Source organism: Glandiceps talaboti, chromosome 9 (genome assembly GCF_964340395.1).
Source record: "Glandiceps talaboti chromosome 9, keGlaTala1.1, whole genome shotgun sequence".
In the NCBI taxonomy this organism is placed as follows: Eukaryota; Metazoa; Hemichordata; class Enteropneusta; family Spengelidae; genus Glandiceps; species Glandiceps talaboti.
This window is the reverse complement of record NC_135557.1, coordinates 3,981,216-3,998,715: the sequence shown is the minus strand read 5'-3', so window position 1 is coordinate 3,998,715 and position 17,500 is coordinate 3,981,216. Positions and strand designations below refer to the sequence as shown.

The following is a 17,500-nucleotide window of genomic DNA, read 5'->3' as shown; positions in this document are numbered from 1 at the left end:
TCTCCATTCCATAAACAAGGAAGTAATGGTAAACCACAAGTCACCTCCAGTTTAGAGAGAAGTACCAAATGTTATTTCTAGTTCAAAGACACATGTATGTCTATAACACACCCTTAGCCTTATGACACATGATTACTTCCACACATACCGGTATACACACACCCATATATGTACATATACCGGTATACACACACCCATATATGTACATATACCGGTATACTCACAGCCATATATGTACACATACCGGTATACACACACACATATATGTACATATACCGGTATACTCACAGCCATATATGTACATATACCGGTATACTCACAGCCATATATGTACACATACCGGTATACACACACCCATATATGTACATATACCGGTATACTCACAGCCATATATGTACATATACCGGTATACACACACACATATATGTACACATACCGGTATACACACACACATATATGTACATATACCGGTATACACACACACATATATGTACATATACCGGTATACTCACAGCCATATATGTACATATACCGGTATACTCACAGCCATATATGTACATATACCGGTATACACACACCCATATATGTACATATACCGGTATACTCATACCCATATATGTACATATACCGGTATACACACACACATATATGTACACATACCGGTATACACACACACATATATGTACATATACCGGTATACACACACACATATATGTACATATACCGGTATACTCACAGCCATATATGTACACATACCGGTATACACACACCCATATATGTACATATACCGGTATACTCATACCCATATATGTACATATACCGGTATACACACACACATATATGTACACATACCGGTATACACACACACATATATGTACATATACCGGTATACACACACACATATATGTACATATACCGGTATACTCATACCCATATATGTACATATACCGGTATACACACACACATATATGTACATATACCGGTATACACACACACATATATGTACATATACCGGTATACACACACACATATATGTACATATACCGGTATACACACACACATATATGTACATATACCGGTATACACACACACATATATGTACATATACCGGTATACACACACACATATATGTACATATACCGGTATACACACACACATATATGTACATATCCCGGTATACACACACACATATATGTACACATACCGGTATACACACACACATATATGTACATATACCGGTATACTCATACCCATATATGTACATATACCGGTATACACACACACATATATGTACATATACCGGTATACACACACCCATATATGTACACATACCGGTATACACACACACATATATGTACATATACCGGTATACACACACACATATATGTACATATACCGGTATACACACCCATATATGTACATATACAGTGTTTTTGATAAAGTTGGGAAACCCCAGTAACAGAAAGGGAGAAAAGAGTTAAAAATGGATGAGGCCAAGGACTGGCAAGGTATATAAATTAAGTTTTTTATCCTACATTGAACTATTGATATCGCCCCTAACAACAGATAGGAGTAAATCTGAAATTGAATTCCAGTTAATATCAACACTTGTACATCACCATCAATTAACATACTTGTAACTGTAAATCTAGATATTTTCACTATTATAGAAACTGTTGCCATTTTACAGTCTTCCACCAGCTTTCAAAGGCTAATTTTTACTATAATTACCAGACCGATATGTTGTGGTCATGTACACTTTTGTTGTTTTCTTTTCCAGCGAAATATGCGAAAATAAGTCTTTAGTGAATATCCAGGTTTACAATAGTTGTACACACATAAACTGACATCACAATTATATCTTGGTTTACAATAGTTGTATACACATAAACTGACATCACAATTATATCTTGGTTTACAATAGTTGTACACACATAAACTGACATCACTATTATATCTTGATTTACAATAGTTGTACACACATAAAGTGACATCACAATTATATCTTGGTTTACAATAGTTGTACACACATAAACTGACATCACTATTATATCTTGGTTTACAATAGTTGTACACACATAAACTGACATCACTATTATATCTTGGTTTACAATAGTTGTACACACATAAACTGACATCACTATTATATCTTGGTTTACAATAATTGTACACACATAAACTGACATCACAATTATATCTTGGTTTACAGTAGTTGTACACACATAAACTGACATCACTATTATATCTTGATTTACAATAGTTGTACACACATAAACTGACATCACTATTATATCTTGGTTTACAATAGTTGTACACACATAAACTGACATCATAATTATATCTTGGTTTACAGGAGTTGTACACACATAAACTGACATCACTATTATATCTTGATTTACAGTAATTGTACACACATAAACTGACATCACTATTATATCTTGATTTACAGTAGTTGTACACACATAAACTGACATCACAATTATATCTTGGTTTACAATAGTTGTACACACATAAACTGACATCATAATTATATCTTGGTTTACAGTAGTTGTACACACATAAACTGACATCACTATTATATCTTGGTTTACAATAGTTGTACACACATAAACTGACATCACTATTATATCTTGGTTTACAATAGTTGTACACACATAAACTGACATCACTATTATATCTTGATTTACAATAGTTGTACACACATAAACTGACATCACAATTATATCTTGGTTTACAGTAGTTGTACACACATAAACTGACATCACAATTATATCTTGGTTTACAATAGTTGTACACACATAAACTGACATCACTATTATATCTTGATTACAGTAGCTGTACACACATAAACTGACATCACAATTATATCTTGGTTTACAATAGTTGTACACACATAAACTGACATCACTATTATATCTTGGTTTACAATAGTTGTACACACATAAACTGACATCACTATTATATCTTGATTTACAGTAGTTGTACACACATAAACTGACATCACAATTATATCTTGATTTACAATAGTTGTACACACATAAACTGACATCACTATTATATCTTGGTTTACAATAGTTGTACACACATAAACTGACATCACTATTATATCTTGGTTTACAATAGTTGTACACACATAAACTGACATCACAATTATATCTTGGTTTACAGTAGTTGTACACACATAAACTGACATCACAATTATATCTTGGTTTACAATAGTTGTACACACATAAACTGACATCACTATTATATCTTGGTTTACAGTAGTTGTACACACATAAACTGACATCACTATTATATCTTGATTTACAGGAGTTGTACACACATAAACTGACATCACTATTATATCTTGGTTTACAATAGTTGTACACACATAAACTGACATCACAATTATATCTTGGTTTACAATAGTTGTACACACATAAACTGACATCACTATTATATCTTGGTTTACAGTAATTGTACACACATAAACTGACATCACTATTATATCTTGGTTTACAATAGTTGTACACACATAAACTGACATCACTATTATATCTTGGTTTACAATAGTTGTACACACATAAAGTGACATCACAATTATATCTTGGTTTACAATAGTTGTACACACATAAACTGACATCACTATTATATCTTGGTTTACAATAGTTGTACACACATAAACTGACATCACTATTATATCTTGGTTTACAATAGTTGTACACACATAAACTGACATCACTATTATATCTTGGTTTACAGTAGTTGTACACACATAAACTGACATCACTATTATATCTTGGTTTACAGTAGTTGTACACACATAAACTGACATCACTATTATATCTTGGTTTACAGTAATTGTACACACATAAACTGACATCACAATTATATCTTGGTTTACAATAGTTGTACACACATAAACTGACATCACTATTATATCTTGGTTTACAGTAGTTGTACACACATAAACTGACATCACTATTATATCTTGGTTTACAGGAGTTGTACACACATAAACTGACATCACTATTATATCTTGGTTTACAATAGTTGTACACACATAAACTGACATCACTATTATATCTTGGTTTACAATAGTTGTACACACATAAACTGACATCACTATTATATCTTGGTTTACAATAGTTGTACACACATAAACTGACATCACTATTATATCTTGGTTTACAGTAGTTGTACACACATAAACTGACATCACTATTATATCTTGGTTTACAATAGTTGTACACACATAAACTGACATCACAATTATATCTTGGTTTACAATAGTTGTACACACATAAACTGACATCATAATTATATCTTGGTTTACAGGAGTTGTACACACATAAACTGACATCACTATTATATCTTGATTTACAGTAATTGTACACACATAAACTGACATCACTATTATATCTTGATTTACAGTAATTGTACACACATAAACTGACATCACTATTATATCTTGGTTTACAGTAGTTGTACACACATAAACTGACATCATAATTATATCTTGGTTTACAATAGTTGTACACACATAAACTGACATCACTATTATATCTTGGTTTACAATAGTTGTACACACATAAACTGACATCACTATTATATCTTGGTTTACAGTAGTTGTACACACATAAACTGACATCACAATTATATCTTGATTTACAATAGTTGTACACACATAAACTGACATCACTATTATATCTTGGTTTACAATAGTTGTACACACATAAACTGACATCACTATTATATCTTGGTTTACAATAGTTGTACACACATAAACTGACATCACAATTATATCTTGGTTTACAATAGTTGTACACACATAAACTGACATCACTATTATATCTTGGTTTACAATAGTTGTACACACATAAACTGACATCACAATTATATCTTGGTTTACAGTAGTTGTACACACATAAACTGACATCACAATTATATCTTGGTTTACAATAGTTGTACACACATAAACTGACATCACTATTATATCTTGGTTTACAATAGTTGTATACACATAAACTGACATCACTATTATATCTTGGTTTACAATAGTTGTACACACATAAACTGACATCACTATTATATCTTGGTTTACAGTAGTTGTACACACATAAACTGACATCATAATTATATCTTGGTTTACAATAGTTGTACACACATAAACTGACATCATAATTATATCTTGGTTTACAATAGTTGTACACACATAAACTGACATCATAATTATATCTTGGTTTACAATAGTTGTACACACATAAACTGACATCATAATTATATCTTGGTTTACAGTAGTTGTACACACATAAACTGACATCACTATTATATCTTGATTTACAATAGTTGTACACACATAAACTGACATCACTATTATATCTTGGTTTACAATAGTTGTACACACATAAACTGACATCACTATTATATCTTGGTTTACAATAGTTGTACACACATAAACTGACATCACTATTATATCTTGGTTTACAATAGTTGTACACACATAAACTGACATCACAATTATATCTTGGTTTACAATAGTTGTACACACATAAACTGACATCACTATTATATCTTGATTTACAATAGTTGTACACACATAAACTGACATCACAATTATATCTTGGTTTACAATAGTTGTACACACATAAACTGACATCACTATTATATCTTGATTTACAATAGTTGTACACACATAAACTGACATCACAATTATATCTTGATTTACAGTAGTTGTACACACATAAACTGACATCACTATTATATCTTGATTTACAGTAATTGTACACACATAAACTGACATCACTATTATATCTTGGTTTACAATAGTTGTACACACATAAACTGACATCACAATTATATCTTGGTTTACAGTAGTTGTACACACATAAACTGACATCACAATTATATCTTGGTTTACAATAGTTGTACACACATAAACTGACATCACAATTATATCTTGGTTTACAATAGTTGTACACACATAAACTGACATCACTATTATATCTTGGTTTACAATAGTTGTACACACATAAACTGACATCACTATTATATCTTGGTTTACAATAGTTGTACACACATAAACTGACATCACTATTATATCTTGGTTTACAATAGTTGTACACACATAAACTGACATCACTATTATATCTTGGTTTACAATAGTTGTACACACATAAACTGACATCACTATTATATCTTGGTTTACAATAGTTGTACACACATAAACTGACATCACAATTATGTTATTTTCTTGTTTTTTTGCATATTTAATCAATAACTCATAACATCTAGATTAGATTAACAAATGGCAGACATCAATATTTGATAACATGTTCTCACAAACCTAGAGTATAAATGAAACTATCACTTTAAAATACCAAATATAATCATTGTAACCAAGCAATAAACAAATTAAAATCTCTACACAGTCAAACAAAAGTTTTTGAATACTGTAGTTCAAATAGAGACACCAAGTACTTTCACTGGTTTCCATAGATACAAGTACATTCAGTGGTTACCATAGATACAAGTACATTCAGTGGTTACTATAGATACAAGTACATTCAGTGGTTACCATAGATACAAGTACATTCAGTGGTTACCATAGATACAAGTACATTCACTGGTTACCATAGATACAAGTACTTTCACTGGTTTCCATAGATACAAGTACATTCACTGGTTACCATAGATACAAGTACTTTCACTGGTTACCATAGATAGAAGTACATTCAGTGGTTACTATAGATACAAGTACATTCAGTGGTTACCATAGATACAAGTACATTCAGTGGTTACCATAGATACAAGTAAAAGCAGAAGTAGCCGTTGCATAAAATGTGCAGTGAAGCGGAACTAATTAATCTTAAAATGTAATCATATTTTTGAATTGTCGACTGAAAAACAATTAAAATCTACAGTTCTCTTAATAATGTCAGATATGCAAAAGTGTAAATAGGTAATCATAAAATTATATTATATATGAAAAACTTATTAAACTAAGTAAGATTGAATTTGATTTGACAAAGGAATTATCCAATATTTGGATAATAAAACTGAATACATATCAAACAAATCCAATAAAAAGAGCAACAACAAACAAGGAAATAACATAAAAACGTAAAAGACGCCCATGACATGTGAATGACAGTGAGATACACTAGGTAATGGATTGACAACATTAATGTTCTATACAGCTGTACGTGTAAACTTTGCTTCACTAGTCAATATGTAACAGAAATCTCACAAACACTATAAAGTGCAAATACCTGAAATACCAACACTGACACTCACACATGATGGAGTTCTCTTATTAAATTATATATGTACTGTTTACATGAATATAAAATGGTGATTGTTGTGCTTGGACAAAAATAAGTGGTTGCCAGCTGTGCAGCCCAAGGAGGAGAGGTGACAATGATAACTATGTAGAGTGTACAGAATTTTGTGTCCATGGATCCGGAGTGTCTATGTGCACATTTACAAAGTTCTGCGCTACATAGAAATTATATACACTTTGGTATCGATAGCAATAATTAGAATCTGAGAAAGAAAGTCATAAAAAGTCAAAGTATCTGTCTGGAGCAGGAAACACTGATACACCCCCACCCCCTACCCCTATCCCCCCCCCACCCCCAAGTATAGTCACACTGCTGGCAATCATATATTCAATTCTGTTATCATGAATGTACAGCAAATTTTCACTAAAATCAGACTCTGCACCTAGACCATGGTTTTGTGTTCATCTACGAGGAATGACAACATACTCATTGACATCACTGCATACATGTATTCTATACAGTTTTTAGTATTGCAGTACAGTGCAAATACCATACAAACACACTAGTACTAATATTGACTGGTACATATGTAATAAAAAAATTCTGGAAAGTAAAACGATACATCAAACAAACAAACAAACAAACAAACAACATTAAGTAAATATTCAAACAAATAAAAGATAGCGATACACTTAATTTCTAGAAATACTAACATGTCTACATGGTTATAACATAAATGTATTTTGATATAATAGTATGTTACAAAAAACCTTATAAATCACCACATTTTTAATACGAAACTAGTATTAGAAATATTGGACTCTACTAATATCAATGAAATAGAGATATACATGATTCTGAGTACAAAATCTATTGTGTGTGTGTCTGTGTGTGTGTGTGTGTCTGTGTGTGTGTGTCTGTGTGTGTGTGTGTATGTGTGTGTGTGTCTGTGTGTGTCTGTGTATGTGTGTCTGTGTCTCTGTGTGTGTATGTGTGTGTGTGTGTGTGTCTCTGTGTGTGTCTGTGTGTGTGTGTCTGTGTCTCTGTGTCTATGTGTGTGTGTGTGTCTGTGTGTGTGTGTCTGTGTGTGTATGTGTGTGTGTGTCTGTGTCTCTGTGTGTGTCTGTGTGTGTGTGTCTGTGTCTCTGTGTGTCTATGTGTGTGTGTGTGTGTCTGTGTGTGTGTCTGTGTGTGTGTGTGTATGTGTGTGTGTGTCTGTGTGTGTCTCTGTGTGTGTGTCTGTGTCTCTGTGTGTGTATGTGTGTGTGTGTGTCTGTGTCTGTGTGTCTGTGTGTGTCTGTGTGTGTGTCTGTGTATGTGTCTGTGTGTGTGTGTCTGTGTGTGTGTGTCTGTGTGTGTGTGTCTGTGTGTGGAGAAACATAAATAATACTATCCTGTGTAAAAATCACATGGAATTCCTAAAAAAAATCTATGATGTGTAAAAAAGGAGGATTTTCTCCTTGGTTTGTTACATCTAATATGAAAAGGACTATTTTTTGTAGCATTTTATCATGGAGTACATACTGCTAGAAGTAACTGGTAACAGTCTTATATCCCTTGCTAGTCACAATGAGGGGGGGGCAAGGGAGGGGGGAGGGGGACCTTCCATTGCTGCAAAGAGGCCTCATTTTGTAGCATTAAATATCACTATTAACTTTGAATAGTCCTGTTTATTTTATAAATACTAAAAAAAACATCATTTTGAATTTTTAAGTAAATGTACATTTTTGGATCTGAAATATTACGATGTGATAAAACTTTATTGCTTTCTAGTAATTACATGTAATCAAAAGCTTGGTAAGGAATCCTAGATAGGTATGGTATCTATTCATAACCCTTATCCCATTAACTGTGGCACCCCATTAACAGTGACACCCCAGTTTTATAATATACTTAACATGTATATAGAGTTTAGGCTAGAAACCAATTCCTACAAGGGTGAGGCCCCCCCCCCCATAAAAATTTATGAACAATAACAAAAACCCAACAAAATTGTAAAAAACATGAAACTGATTGTCTTTAAATGTATCACTTTCAATTTCACTACTACTTTTAATACTTTCATAAAAATGACCAGCATTGTCATACTAGTACTTATACTTACATTGTCATCATCTTACACTAGCAGTACATATTATTGCCAAACTTTATAACATACATATATGTCATATTTGAGATGATAAACTATTTTGATATTCATACAACCAACATGACATTATACACCTTTTTCCAAAACCTGATAATATATACAAAGACATTCCATTCTTTTTCCCCACATTTATTAAATTTGCTAATCCCTTTTTTCTACAGCTTATATTTCCTTAATTTTATCCTTAAAGCATTTGAATTTTGCTGTTGCTATGGACATGATTATGGTTACTAGGGAGATAATTTATTCACATGCTTATTCCCTGAAAACACAGAACTGAGTAATTGTTATTTGCTAAACAAGGCTTTTTCGGTTACCTTATATTTGCAATTACTATGGGTACGTTTATGGCATAACCTGGTTACTAATGGTATGATTATGGCATAACCTGGTTACTATGGGTATGATTATGGCATAGCTTGGTTACTATGGTTACGATTATGGCATAGCCTGGTTACTATGGGTATGATTATGGCATAGCTTGGTTACTATGGGTACGATTATGGCATAGCCTGGTTACTATGGGTACGATTATGGCATAGCCTGGTTACTATGGGTATGGTTATGGCATAGCCTGGTTTATATACATTTTTATTTTACTTTTTGATTTTGCTTTTTTGAACACTCATTCCTCAGGATACACATGGCTGTCTTTTACTAAAACACTTCAATTTTGTAGTTACTATGTACATAATCATGGTTGTCAAGGAGTATTGTTTGTGTTTTTGAATATTTATTTCGGTCAACAACTCTACTTTTTCCTTGCTAATCAATATTTATAGTTAGCAAGACTATCTCAAAACACTTGAATTACGCAGTTACCATGTCCATATTTATTGTTGCTAAGGAGTTTCATTTGTTTGTCAAATGTTTTTCTCTTTGAATGAACACATGGACTGCATTATTTTATCACTTATCAAACATTATCTTAGAAAGATTACCTGAAAATATTTGAATTCTGCAGTCACTATGTACATAATTGTGGTTGCTAAGGACTTTCACTTCTGTTTGTGAATTCTGCAGTCACTATGTACATAATTGTGGTTGCTAAGGACTTTCACTTCTGTTTGTGAATTCTGCATTGGTTTATCAGTTGCTTGATATACACCATACTTTAGAAAGACTATAGAAAACACCACATTATGTGGTGCTATGCAATATGTGTATGGTCATGGTTGCTAGGCACTTTTCTTTCTATTTTCAAATACTTAGTTACTTTAACACACATAATTGTATTTCTGTAATTTAATACATAATACTATAAGTTTAGCTAGATTTTCTCTAAAGACATTTGAATATACAGTTGCTATGTACATGGTCATGGTTATATTCTAGATCGTTAACTTTCCCTTGTCAAATCTCTGATATCTCAGTTTTAATTCTAGCTTTGCAGTCAAAATTCTTGTATTCAAGTAGACAAACAGCTACAAAGTCATACTATTCTCAAATAAATTGGACCAAAAATATTGATCAGCTTGACAGATCAAATGACTTACAAAGGTTATAACATACAAACATTTATACATATTGTACACAAGTCTGTCTGGTACTGACAGGGTTAAAGGTCAACAGCTGGTACTGAAAGGGTTAAAGGTCAGAAGTTAAAGGTTAATCTTTATGTTAGACAAAACAAATGGATCAGTATCACTTATGTTATAAATCAAAATCCACAACTTTGAAGTTTTGAAACACAGAAAGTTATGAAAACAACAACAAGTGTTCAAAAAATGCTATAAATTTTGTTAAATTATTCATTTTTTTTTCATTTTTTTACATTGAGTTTTGGTAAGTATATACAAAGTTGGCATTTCAACAGACTTGTCTCAAAGTCTCTTCTGTTCTTCATTTTTGTTAGTCACAATTAGTATTTCTTTCACCTGTCACCCAATCAGAATGCAGGCTTCTTGTATCATCTGGGTACAAGCCAATGAGATTACTGCGAATGGCCTCTCAGTCTCCTCTTCACCTGGAAACAGTAATAATGATAAATTAGTAATGATTTACAATCGTTTTTTGTGTCTAGGGTATATCTCTGGTTGTAGAGTCTTTCCTCAAACTTTGTCTTTTTGTATATATCCGTATGTCTAGCCATCTGTTTTAAGCTACATATTTGCACACACCCACATACACATGTTTGTATGTACATGTACGTACCATACGCACACACACACATATACTCACACATACACACACACACACATATACTCACATATACTCACACACACACACACATATATGTAATTATTTATATATATATATACACACATACATAGTATATATACATATACACACACATACATACACACACACACACACACATACATACATACATACATACATACATACATACATACATACATACATACATACATACATACATACATACATACATACATACATACATACATACATACATACAGTCTATCTGGGTGCCTACCTGTCCATGCTGCTGCCACCAAACCCCTCCCCTTCACTTCACTTACCTTTAAATGAGATTTCTGTGCATAGACTATAGCTTTTTCTCCTTCTGAGTTTTGGATGCTTGGATCTGCTCCGTAGTCAAACAATATTTGTACTAGTTTCAGGATATCGTCTTCCTTCCGACCACTACCAACTACAAGATGTAAAGCTGTATTACCATTAAACATAGTTTCATTGACTATAGCACTTGCATCATCCACCATGTTGAATAGTTGAGGCATCATTTTACTGTCACCTTTCTCAGCTATATAATGTAAAGCTGTCTTTCCTGCCTTACCATCCTGTGAAATAAAAAAACAAAACAATAAATTTCAGACTACTATATTTTATTTTGCACATGTCCCGTTTAAAGTGCCCATACAAATGAGGATAAGGCACTTTTTTTAATTTTCAATATATAAAACAATTTTAGCCTGGCTTTCTATTTGAGAAATCAATTTGTGATGACATTGACTAAGTTATTCTCCAATATTTTTGGTTATTCAGCTGGAAAATACTCATAACCTGTTTTGTTACTATGAGTCTAGCAACAGTTAGTGGAAAGGCCCCTTAGGTCACTCATATTTTCCTTGACAAGCGAAGAAAAATTTGGGGAATATCATCTAATAGGGAACTTGCAAAACCGCCATGTTGAATGTTGCATTATGGGAAATGTGGTAATATATACTAATCAATTAGTATTGTCAACCATAATGTTACATTATTTCTAACCACAACTAATTATTCATAGTCATCCTGACCATTGTGGGAGGTTTATTTTATCGGTAGCTCCAGATTAGGTATTACGATAACCTCAGATAATCCCATAGTCCTTTGCATCTGAGCATGCTCAGTCTGGATTGCAAGTTCCCTATTATTATATCTGTTGACATACTTACAGGCAGGGATACATCAGCATGCATATAACGAATTAGTAATTCCATGTTGTATGAATTATCAACCATAATATCTGTAGCATTGTTGTCAATAAACACTCTCTTTGTTGTCTGATGAGAGATGACTGCTAAGTGAAGAGGAGATAACCCTACATTGAAATCAAAAGTTAGAAAACGTTTTTGAGATTATTTGTTTTTTTCACACAATATTGCATTTTAATTTTTAGCTGGAAAAGTTTCATGAATTTGACAGGACCCCAGTGTAGCATATTCTCTGGTCTTTTGTTATGACTGTAAAACAACCATCATGAATATTAATGACTGTAAAACAATCATCATGAATACTTAAGGACTAAAACAGCTCTCATGAATATTTGACTGTAAAACAGAACACGCTTAGCCACACTATCAATTGTAACAGAACACACTTAGCCACACTATCAATTGTAACAGAACACGCTTAGCCACACTATCAATTGTAACAGAACACACTTAGCCACACTATCAATTGTAACAGAACACACTTAGCCACACTATCAATTGTAACAGAACACACTTAGCCACACTATCAATTGTAACAGAACACACTTAGCCACACTATCAATTGTAACAGAACACACTTAGCCACACTATCAATTGTAACAGAACACACTTAGCCACACTATCAATTGTAACAGAACACACTTAGCCACACTATCAATTGTAACAGAACACACTTAGCCACACTATCAATTGTAACAGAACACGCTTAGCCACACTATCAATTGTAACAGAACACGCTTAGCCACACTATCAATTGTAACAGAACACGCTTAGCCACACTATCAATTGTAACAGAACACGCTTAGCCACACTATCAATTGTAACAGAACACGCTTAGCCACACTATCAATTGTAACAGAACACACTTAGCCACACTATCAATTGTAACAGAACACACTTAGCCACACTATCAATTGTAACAGAACACACTTAGCCACACTATCAATTGTAACAGAACACACTTAGCCACACTATCAATTGTAACAGAACACACTTAGCCACACTATCAATTGTAACAGAACACACTTAGCCACACTATCAATTGTAACAGAACACACTTAGCCACACTATCAATTGTAACAGAACACACTTAGCCACACTATCAATTGTAACAGAACACACTTAGCCACACTATCAATTGTAACAGAACACACTTAGCCACACTATCAATTGTAACAGAACACACTTAGCCACACTATCAATTGTAGCAGAACACACTTAGCCACACTATCAATTGTAACAGAACACACTTAGCCACACTATCAATTGTAACAGAGCACAGTTAGCCACACTATCAATTGTAACAGAACACACTTAGCCACACTATCAATTGTAACAGAACACACTTAGCCACACTATCAATTGTAACAGAACACACTTAGCCACACTATCAATTGTAACAGAACACACTTAGCCACACCATCAATTGTAACAGAACACACTTAGCCACACTATCAATTGTAACAGAACACACTTAGCCACACTATCAATTGTAACAGAACACACTTAGCCACACTATCAATTGTAACAGAACACACTTAGCCACACTATCAATTGTAACAGAACACACTTAGCCACACTATCAATTGTAACAGAACACACTTAGCCACACTATCAATTGTAACAGAACACACTTAGCCATACTATCAATTGTAACAGAACACACTTAGCCACACTATCAATTGTAACAGAACACACTTAGCCACACTATCAATTGTAACAGAACACACTTAGCCACACTATCAATTGTAACAGAACACACTTAGCCACACTATCAATTGTAACAGAACACACTTAGCCATACTATCAATTGTAACAGAACACACTTAGCCACACTATCAATTGTAACAGAACACACTTAGCCACACTATCAATTGTAACAGAACACACTTAGCCACACTATCAATTGTAACAGAACACACTTAGCCACACTATCAATTGTAACAGAACACACTTAGCCACACTATCAATTGTAACAGAACACACTTAGCCACACTATCAATTGTAACAGAACACACTTAGCCACACTATCAATTGTAACAGAACACACTTAGCCACACTATCAATTGTAACAGAACACACTTAGCCACACTATCAATTGTAACAGAACACACTTAGCCACACTATCAATTGTAACAGAACACACTTAGCCACACTATCAATTGTAGCAGAACACACTTAGCCACACTATCAATTGTAACAGAACACACTTAGCCACACTATCAATTGTAACAGAGCACACTTAGCCACACTATCAATTGTAACAGAACACACTTAGCCACACTATCAATTGTAACAGAACACACTTAGCCACACTATCAATTGTAACAGAACACACTTAGCCACACTATCAATTGTAACAGAACACACTTAGCCACACTATCAATTGTAACAGAACACACTTAGCCACACTATCAATTGTAACAGAACACACTTAGCCACACTATCAATTGTAACAGAACACACTTAGCCACACTATCAATTGTAACAGAACACACTTAGCCATACTATCAATTGTAACAGAACACACTTAGCCACACTATCAATTGTAACAGAACACACTTAGCCACACTATCAATTGTAACAGAACACACTTAGCCACACTATCAATTGTAACAGAACACACTTAGCCACACTATCAATTGTAACAGAACACACTTAGCCACACTATCAATTGTAACTGAGCACACTTAGCCACACTATCAATTGTAACAGAACACACTTAGCCACACTATCAATTGTAACAGAACACACTTAGCCACACTATCAATTGTAACAGAACACACTTAGCCACACTATCAATTGTAACAGAACACACTTAGCCACACTATCAATTGTAACAGAACACACTTAGCCACACTATCAATTGTAACAGAACACACTTAGCCACACTATCAATTGTAACAGAACACACTTAGCCATACTATCAATTGTAATGTAACACACTTAGCCACACTATCAATTGTAACAGAACACACTTAGCCATACTATCAATTGTAATGTAACACACTTAGCCACACTATCAATTGTAACAGAACACACTTAGCCACACTATCAATTGTAACAGAACACACTTAGCCACACTATCAATTGTAACAGAGCACACTTAGCCACACTATCAATTGTAACAGAACACACTTAGCCATACTATCAATTGTAACAGAACACACTTAGCCACACTATCAATTGTAACAGAACACACTTAGCCACACTATCAATTGTAACAGAGCACACTTAGCCACACTATCAATTGTAACAGAACACACTTAGCCACACTATCAATTGTAATGTAACACACTTAGCCACACTATCAATTGTAACAGAACACACTTAGCCATACTATCAATTGTAATGTAACACACTTAGCCACACTATCAATTGTAACAGAACACACTTAGCCATACTATCAATTGTAATGTAACACACTTAGCCACACTATCAATTGTAACAGAGCACACTTAGCCACACTATCAATTGTAACAGAACACACTTAGCCACACTATCAATTGTAACAGAACACACTTAGCCACACTATCAATTGTAACAGAACACACTTAGCCACACTATCAATTGTAACAGAACACACTTAGCCACACTATCAATTGTAACAGAACACACTTAGCCACACTATCAATTGTAACAGAGCACACTTAGCCATACTATCAATTGTAACAGAACACACTTAGCCACACTATCAATTGTAACAGAACACACTTAGCCACACTATCAATTGTAACAGAACACACTTAGCCATACTATCAATTGTAACAGAGCACACTTAGCCATACTATCAATTGTAACAGAACACACTTAGCCACACTATCAATTGTAACAGAACACACTTAGCCACACTATCAATTGTAGCAGAACACACTTAGCCACACTATCAATTGTAACAGAACACACTTAGCCACACTATCAATTGTAACAGAACACACTTAGCCACACTATCAATTGTAACAGAACACACTTAGCCACACTATCAATTGTAACAGAACACACTTAGCCACACTATCAATTGTAACAGAACACACTTAGCCATACTATCAATTGTAACAGAGCACACTTAGCCATACTATCAATTGTAACAGAACACACTTAGCCACACTATCAATTGTAACAGAACACACTTAGCCACACTATCAATTGTAACAGAACACACTTAGCCACACTATCAATTGTAACAGAACACACTTAGCCACACTATCAATTGTAACAGAACACACTTATCCACACTATCAATTGTAACAGAACACACTTAGCCATACTATCAATTGTAACAGAACACACTTAGCCACACTATCAATTGTAACAGAACACACTTATCCACACTATCAATTGTAACAGAACACACTTAGCCACACTATCAATTGTAACAGAACACACTTATCCACACTATCAATTGTAACAGAACACACTTATCCACACTATCAATTGTAACAGAACACACTTAGCCACACTATCAATTGTAACAGAACACACTTAGCCACACTATCAATTGTAACAGAACACACTTATCCACACTATCAATTGTAACAGAACACACTTAGCCACACTATCAATTGTAACAGAACACACTTAGCCACACTATCAATTGTAACAGAACACACTTAGCCACACTATCAATTGTAACAGAACACACTTAGCCACACTATCAATTGTAACAGAACACACTTAGCCATACTATC

At 33.7% G+C, this 17,500-nt stretch overlaps 1 protein-coding gene across 3 annotated transcripts in view; it reads right to left on the bottom strand.

Moving 5' to 3' along the window:
- Positions 1-8,627: 8,627 nt before the first annotated feature.
- The window catches only part of LOC144440057 (uncharacterized), a 57,787-nt gene continuing 48,914 nt past the window's right edge, over positions 8,628-17,500 (bottom strand). For 2 of the 3 annotated variants that reach the window (XM_078129298.1, XM_078129299.1), the window contains 3 exons: positions 12,774-12,919; positions 11,898-12,176; positions 8,628-11,380 (listed from right to left, as the gene is read on the bottom strand). In XM_078129298.1, coding sequence (XP_077985424.1) covers positions 11,348-11,380; positions 11,898-12,176; positions 12,774-12,919 — 458 coding nt within the window. In that variant the 3' untranslated portion in view covers positions 8,628-11,347. The remainder of the gene's footprint in view (positions 11,381-11,897; positions 12,177-12,773; positions 12,920-17,500) is intronic. The other variant, XR_013481157.1, reaches the window with a different exon arrangement.